Here is an 8,658-nt window from a genome sequence, read left to right on the forward strand (position 1 = left end):
TTGGCCCGCCACCTATTTCGCCTGAAGCCTTCCACGATCTCGCTCACCAAGTCCGAGCGCTGGCGGGCGTGATGCAAACTATCATCCCGCTCATCTCCTAGCCGACGCCCCCACATGCAACCCAGCCTTTGCAATAGCGTGAGCCCCCCGCCCGGACGCGTGCGCCACTCCCCGAGCGCCCAATTTCGCCTCGAAACCGAACGGCCCAGCTCGGAGACCGAGAGGCGGAAGGCACGTCAAGCCGCCTAGAGCCTGAGGTGCCACCAACTGACTCGACGAACGCCCTGCAAGCCCAGTTGCGCCTCTTCAATCAATGCCTCGATGAAGTACAGCAGGAGGTTCGCAGGTCAAAGGGGGAGTTCGGGGCGGACGGATACCAAGGATCACCATTCTGTCACGGACTTAGCTGGTTTTGCCTAAGTCGTGCGGCACTCTTGCGTGTCCGTCCGCAAAGGTCAACCTCCCCGAAGACTCCCATTGTCCCTTAGGACCAACAAGAGAGAGAACGGGCTAAAGAGAACGGCTCAATCGGGATCCACAAGCAAACATCTCCGAAAAACACTTCATAGACAATGCAAATTACAAACAGACTTTACAAGCTCTGAATAGTGGCACAACAAAGGGTAAAATGGTCATTACAGACCGAAGATCTCTCGCACGTGTCCACATGACACAACCTTTATTTACAAGCCTAAAGAGGCCACCAACCCAACTAAAATGGGACTATTAAGCCTTCGGCCGCCCCTGTACATGTTGTACAAGGCATGATCATGCCAAAAGACACGGACATACATAAGCATTACATCAAACACCTTGTTTAGAAGTTTGTCCGTGACATTCTCCCCCACTTATTCCTTCGACGTCCTCGTTGAAGCCTTTGTCGACACTGCAACTCCTCGCCTTTGCTGAGTCTTCATTCTTCTGCTCCAGCTACAATGCGCCTCTTGGCTCCTTGCTGCTCTCTGCTGCTGTTTTTGAGTAGTTGAACCTTTGATCCACCATGCTGCTTCAACTCACCAATGACTCTGACTCTGGTGTGGGGTTGGCTGAGTTGTGTTGATCCTTGTTGATTCCTGCGGATCCCCCAAATGAAGGAAAAGACCATCCTTATTGCGCCAGTCTCTCGAATTTCTCATGCTGCTATAACTGGTTGGATGCTTGTTGGAGCTTTAACGAGCATCATCTCGCAAACTTCTGAAGTTTTGGGTCCTTCCTCCACAAAATCTGCTCATTGACTCTTCTTTCACTTAGTTGTCACATCCAAGTAGGTTCGCATCACTTTCGCTTTCGATTGACATTTCGTTAGGAAATGAAGCGGACAATCTACTCTCAGTAGCACTGATCACCGTTGGTGAGGATTTGATAACTATTGTCTTCCATTATCTTCGAAAGGTCTTTGAACTTGTGCAGAGCTCATCTGCTGGATAGATAAGAGAATTGGGGTACTCGGTTTCGCCCATTCTCTTGAGAGTTGAGAAGGCAAAGGTTACTTGACTTCGCCCGCTTCCTCGAGGTTGTACTCCATGCATCGAGCTGGTTACTGGTCTTCGCCTGCTCTTTGCTCACACTTCTAAAGCACTTGAAGTGTTTGCACTCCTTGCGTTGAGTTAGTTACTGTGATTCACCTTCTCAATGCCATTGAACTTCTGGAATGCAGGAAGTTTTCACCCCAACTTGGAGTAATTCTCTCATAGGTTTGGTCGCCTCTGGGATTGTATCGTCTTCTCCATCAACCCTGCCGCCTACTCCTCTGAGTAGCAAAGGTACAGCACCGCGTACTGCCTGCTTTGTTCCTTGGTTATGCACTCTTGCATGACCCGAAGTCCTTCACTTTCGGCTATCTTTGATGAGAAGCACATTGACACCGGTCTTACGAAGTTCTTCGCCCTCTGCCATTCAGCCTTGTCTCAATACTTAGAGATTGCCTCTGCATTCTCCACCTCCTTGGCCCCTTTCACGACCAAGCGCTCTCCCTCCATGAGAGCAAGGGATCAATGACTTTCACGGAAGTCCCGCCTCTGCGGTACCATGGCGCTGCCATGCCCATGGCCCTACTATCCATCGCCTCGCATCTGCATCCCTTTTCTTCACGATCAGTAGATATGTCTCCGTGGCACTCCTCTGAGTCCACCTCCATTCTAACTGATGCTTGATTTTGGGTAGCTAAGTCCCTCTGGACTCGTCGTCGCTTCCTCGCCCCTTTCGACCCCCTGCTTCAACACCTCTGTGTTCTCCAAGCAGTCCGTTTGGTCGATGGAAAGACAGACTGCAACTCCCATGCATGGCCTCTGCCATCACGTTGTAGGGTTTGCACCGATTCTATTCTCCTTAGCTTCCTTGGTAGCAACGTTCGCTTACTCGGCCTTGTCCTCTGACTTGCCGGGCTCCCTTAAGCGAATATGAGCTCTGGAGCAGTCCAACTCTCCAGCTGCTTCGATCATACCTCTGCATGATCAAGTTCCTCCCATGGAACTCACTGGTACTTGCATTCGAACTTTTCCCTTGGTGGAACCCAGCCCCCATATGCTGATGATCAAAATTCGATGCACGCACGGGAGACCCGCCTCTGCGGTACCATGGCCTTCACTCCTTGAATCCATAGCCCTTCTTGCCGTTGTGTTGTTCACCGAAGTGGAGCTCCCAGTAGCTCCCGATCATACCTCCATATGATCTAGTCCCTCCCGGGACTAAGTCGTGTGTATCGCATTGCCACGAACTGTTCCACCACGATTCGTTGCACCATGTCGCCTCCTGGTGACATCTCTATTGCATTCTGATCCTTGTGGAATAAACTCGAATTGTGAACCCTCCACCTTCGATTTTGTTCGCTCCTTTGGCAATCGACCTTCATCCACCCACTCTTGGGTCACACCTAGATGAAGCACCGCTCTAGGACAGTCCGTCGCCTAGTAGCTCCCGAAGTCCACCGACTTCACTGTAATTTGTGCACCATTGTTTGGATCCTGGGCCTCTGCCCCTACCAGCACAATCTCCGCTGCGCACTGCTTCCTTCATAGCAACTCAAATGGCAACACTGTGGCATATTCTTCAAGAGTACCCGCCTCTACGTCCTCTTGCCCCATGCTAAGGCCTTTTGAACCCAACTTCGCCTCCGCAAATTGAGTCGCCTTAGTTCCTCCATCAAATGCTCCTCCGAGATAAGGTGCATGTGCCCAGAAGCTCCCTTCGTCTTTGGCACCATGCAAGATGAGTCTGCTTCGTTAGAAAGAAGGACCCATGGAACAATATGATCCTACTCTTGCCTCTGCAAGAGTTCATGTCCTTGACCTCTGTCTAAGAAAAGCACCGTGCCTTTGCTCCATGTTCCAACTTCTATGCTGGCTCCCTTCATGCGGCTTGGGTACTTCGCCAAGTTACACCCAAGTTCCTTCGCTCCTCGTTTTTGCATTGAGTCGATGGTGGCCCTCACGCCCACCATTCCACAGGTCAGCCCTCCCTTGAGTTCGATCTCCACATTGACTCCAAGTGTGCCTTCATTTAAGTTGCTTTGGGTCGCTCCCCCACTTGATCTCGCAATGCATCCACCAATGCATTCTCTCAAGCGAGATCATGCGACGACTCCTCGCCGCTTGCTCAGTCCATCGAGCTTCGTGGAGTTGTTGTTTGTTGAGGTACTCCTCCTCAACATGTGAGGTTCGTCTCACATGATTCTCCCTCTGGAGAGCCGGGACTTATCCCTCCTGGATAACTATCCCGTTGGAGCAACATCTCTCTTCGTTTGGGAGACCATTATCCCCTTGGATTACTCCGATCTGCTGAACAAACTGTGCATTGTTCTGCCTCCTGCAAACGCACTTGCTAGATTGCGACTCCCCGTCAATACAGACCCCGCTGCACCCCTCAAGGCCTAGCAACATGCTGGACTCGTTGCACACTTCAGCCTCCTACGGACGTATCCTTCACATGCCGAAGAGAAAGTTTCAATGCTCTATGGCGTCGAGTTTCGGTCGCCTTGGGATGGCCACGAACATTCCATCGTCCGCATACAAGCCCATGCATAAGTACCAAATTCTTCGAGTTAGCAATTCCCCTCACCTCTGTGAGCTTTGCATAACTCTTTTGGTCGTTGAGCAACTCATTCCACCTTGGATGGTCTCATCCTTTACCAAGCGCCTCGCTTGCCTTGAGCACCATCAAGTATAGTTGTCAATGTTGAGCACTAGCTCAAACTCAGCCATCCCAACCTTTGTGCGCTCCACATTCTTCCAAGCTTGTCTGTTCTCGTGGTGCCTCTTGCGCGAAGAGTTGGCCATTCCTCTGAATGCCAATCTCAGATGCCCGCTCCTCCGAGCAACTCCTTTTCCCTACATCTCCATGCCCGTTTTCCCCCAAACGGTCGCGCGTGTGCTGACTGCCCTCAACGCAGCCCCGCTAGGTCCCCCACGTTTGCATGCTAAGTGTTTCTATGAGTGCTTGTCTCGCTTTGATACCATCTGTCACAGACTTAGCTGGTTTTGCCTAAGTCGTGCGACACCCTTGCGTGTCCGTCCGCAAAGGTCAACCTCCCCGAAGACTCCCATTGTCCCTTAGGACCAACAAGAGAGAGAACGAGCTAGAGAGAAGGCTCAATCAGGATCCACAAGCAAACATCTCCGAAAAACACTTCATAGACAATGCAAATTACAAACAGACTTTACAAGCTCTGAATAGTGGCACAATAAAGGGTAAAATGGTCCATTACAAACTGAAGATCTCTCGCACGTGTCCACATGACACAACCTTTATTTACAAGCTTAAAGAGGCCACCAAACCAACTAAAATGGGACTATTAAGCCTTCGACCGCCCCTTTACATGTTGTACAAGGCATGAACATGCCAAAAGACACGGACATACATAAGCATTACATCAAACACCTTGTTTAGAAGTTTGTCCGTGACAGTTCGCACCCGAAATACAAGATCAAGTGATTCCACCACACTTCCGGCTCCCATCCCTGGACGCCTATGACGGCGCCGCTGACCCCGCGGATCACGTGGCCGTGTTTCGCGCCCAAATGGCGCTATATGGGACTTCTGACGCCTTGATGTGCAAGGCGTTCCCAACGACCCTAAGGGGACCGGCCCGCGCATGGTACAACGGCCTGAAGACCGGGACCATCTCTTCCTTCGACCAGCTCGCTCGAGACTTCAAGCTCAACTTCCTGGCCTACGCCCGTCCGAAGCCGTCCGTGGCGATGCTCCTCGGACTCCACCAAAGGGAGGACGAGCCCCTCTCCCACTTCGTAAACCATTTTACGACGCAGATCCGAGGACTCTCAGACGCTCACCCTTCTCTATTGATGCAGGCGTTCATGATAGGCCTGCGGCCCTCCAGGTTCTTCTGGTCTCTGGTGGAGCGACCCCCCACGACGGTACCCGAGATGCTCCAGCGGGCGAGCCAGTTCGTCGCTGCAGAGACATGGATGGCCGGGAAGCGCGAAGAGCACAAGAGGGTCAAGACGGAGCCGCCCCGGCAGCAGCAACCCGCTACGTCTCGGCGTAGGTTGGACAGATCCGACCCACCGACATCGAGGCCCCCTCTCCCAGCCTTGAACTCGTCCCGAACGGAAATATTCCTCCACATAAGGGAAAAGGGACTGCTCAAAGAACCTTACCCGATGAGGAATCCGCGGGCGCTGGTGGACCAATCGAAGTACTACCGCTTCCACCGGCAACATGGGCATGACTCTGAATAGTGTCGGGAGCTAAAGAGGCAGATTGAGGAGCTCATTCGTAGGGGACACCTCGGTCAGTACCTCCGACCGGACAAGGAACTTTCACCACGCCCGGAGGGTCCCATTGAACGACACATCGACGTAATAGCTGGCGGCCCCGCATCTGGGGGGGATTCTATGACCAGAAGAAAGGCATACGCCAGAGCCGCTCCGGCCGAAGCTCCTAGGCACGGGCCCGAGCCTAACATCACCTTCCCGGCCAAGGCATTCGAACAAACCGAGCACGACGACGCGCTCGTGATATCGGCCAGAATAGCCAATGCGCAAGTAAGAAGGATCATGGTCGATACTGGGAGCTCGGCCGACATACTCTACTTCGACGCTTTCCAAAAGCTCGGCTTATCCGGAGGTAACATGAAGCCGATGTTCTTGGCACTCACCGGATTCACTAGTGATTCAATCTCGCCGCTGGGGGCGATCACTTTACCATTGGCCCTGGGAGCCCCGCCGAGGTCGAAGACGGTGATGACCACCTTCCTGGTAATCGACCTTCCCGCTGCATATAACGCCATTCTCGGCCAGCCGACCCTCAACAAAATCAGAGCTGTCGTCTCGACCTACTACCAAACTGTGAAGTTCCCGACCCATGCCGGGACCGGAGAGGTCGTAGGAAGTCCCCGAGAATCCAGGCGCTGCTACCTAGCCGCCGTTTCGCTACCCAAGAGGGCCAAGATCAAACCACCGTTGGCGGACCCCCGGGAGGCAAAGAAGCCAGCCTCCCATCCTAAGCCGAGGGGGTCCACCATCGACGTGCTGCTGCTAGAAGATCGGCCGGAGCAGATGGTTAGGATCGGGTCAGGGCTACCCGAGCAAGAATGAAGACAGCTCATCGGCCTCCTACAGAAGAATGCCGCCGTCTTCGCTTGGTCGCCCTCTGACATGACGGGCGTCGACCCAGAGGTAGCACAGCATCACCTCAACATTTCACCCGACGCCCGCCCGGTAAAACAAAAACCTAGACGACAGGCTCCTGATCGGCAGCTGGCCATACGGGAAGAAGTAGGCCGACTTCTGGCGGTGGACTTCATAGAAGAAGCCAGATACCCACAATGGCTATCCAATGTAGTCCTCGTCAAGAAAGCTAATGGAAGCTGGAGGATGTGTGTTGATTACACCAGTCTTAACAATGCATGCCCGAAGGATTGCTATCCCCTTCCAAAAATCGACCAATTGGTCGACGCCACGGCCAGACACGCCCTCCTCTCGTTCATGGACGCCTTCTCGGGATACAACCAGATCAGAATGGCACCCGAAGACCAAGAGCATACGACCTTCCTCACCGATCAGGGGGTCTACTTCTACAAGGTCATGCCCTTCGGATTGAAGAACGCCGGGGCTACATACCAGAGAACGGTAAACAAGATGTTCGCCCACCAGATCGGGCGGAACATAAAAGTTTACGTCGACGACATGATTGTCAAAAGCCAAGAGGCGGGAGCCCACCTGGCCGATCTGGCTGAGACGTTCGCCACGCTACGCAAATACGCTGTGCAAATTCTCCTCGCTGAGCTCCTCAAATGGGCGGTGGAGCTCGGCGAGCATGACATACAATACGTGCCTAGGACCGCTTTCAAAGCCCAGTCCGTGGCCGACTTCATCGCAGAATTAACCCAGATCGGGGACGAGGATCTCGAACAACCTCCCGAGGCATGGGTCCTGCATGTCGATGGATCGGCCAACTCAAAAGGTGCCGGCGCGGGGCTGGTGTTGCAAGCTCCTGACGGGCGGTCGTTCGAACGTTCCCTCCGCTTCGGGTTCCAGGCCACTAATAACGAGGCGGAATACGAGGCGTTCCTAGCAGGACTCAGGCTGGCCCTCGAGATGCAGGTGGTCGCCATCCGCGTCCTCACCGACTCGCAGCTGGTAGCCGAGCAACTCAACGGGGGATACGAGGCTCGGGACCCGATCATGTCCAAGTACCTGGCACAGGTAAAGAACCTGACCGCCAAGTTCCCTCATTTTGCATTGTCTAGTATCCCGAGGGGAGAGAATGGGTGAGCCGACACGCTAGCTAAGCTGGCATCAAAGCCGGCCCCAGAAGCTGGGCCCGAAGTCGAAGAGCTCCCTACCCGTGCCATCGAAGTCGCGACGGCAACCTCGAGTGGCGCATCTACCACCTGGGTACAAGAATTGTTGCGCTTCAAACGGGACGGGACTCTTCCGCCCGACGAAGCGGCGGCTCGGCGCCTGCGTCGCACGCACGCGTGGTATACCGAGGTGAGTGGACGGCTTTACAAGCGATCTTTCACATACCCCCTCCTACGATGCTTGGAGCCCGACGAAGCTCGGATGGTTCTGGCCGAGGTCCATGACGGAATCTGCGGGGAACACATCGGCGGGCGAACCCTGGCATACAAAATACTTCGCCAAGGTTACTACTGGCCGACCATGCGCCAGGATGCGAAGGCCCACGTGCAACGGTGTAGTTCGTGCCAAGAACACGCCCGCACACCCCGGCAGCCCGCGGTCCCGCTCACCCCCATCGACTACGTATGGCCGTTCGTACAATGGGGGCTGGACCTGCTCGGTCTTTTCCCCCCAGCCTCGGGACAGCGAAAATACATCGTCCTGGGTGTGGATTATTTCACAAAGTGGGTCGAGACCGAACCACTGGCGACGATCACGGAGCGGCAAATAGAAAAGTTCGTGTGGAAGAACCTGGTGACTCGGTTCAGCTTGCCCAAAACCATCATCACAGACAACGGGCCCCAGTTCGTCGGCAGAAGGTTTCGGGAGTTCTGTGTGAACCACGAAATCCAGCTAAGGTTCAGCTCGGTGGCCTACCCTCAGACGAACAGATTAGCAGAGGTGACCAATCGGTCCATTCTAGACGGGCTCAAAAGAAGAGTGTCCGCTGCCTGATCGACTTGGACGGACGAACTCCCGAGCGTCTTATGGTCGCTACGCACCACTCCCAAGACCA

General features: G+C 54.1%; 1 protein-coding gene across 1 annotated transcript; it reads left to right on the forward strand.

The window, feature by feature from the left end:
• Positions 1 to 5,015: 5,015 nt before the first annotated feature.
• LOC135598206 (uncharacterized) lies at positions 5,016 to 5,696 on the forward strand. The gene has a single exon (XM_065091746.1). The coding sequence runs from the start codon at positions 5,016 to 5,018 to the stop codon at positions 5,694 to 5,696; it is 681 nt and encodes a 226-aa protein (XP_064947818.1).
• Positions 5,697 to 8,658: the final 2,962 nt, after the last annotated feature.

Source organism: Musa acuminata, chromosome BXJ2-1, assembly GCF_036884655.1.
Source record: "Musa acuminata AAA Group cultivar baxijiao chromosome BXJ2-1, Cavendish_Baxijiao_AAA, whole genome shotgun sequence".
Lineage (NCBI taxonomy): Eukaryota > Viridiplantae > Streptophyta > Magnoliopsida > Zingiberales > Musaceae > Musa > Musa acuminata.

Coding starts and splice junctions, on each gene's coding strand:
- LOC135598206 (XM_065091746.1), top strand. CDS start 5,016: ATGGCGCTATATGGGACTTCTGACGCCTTGATGTGCAAGGCGTTCCCA.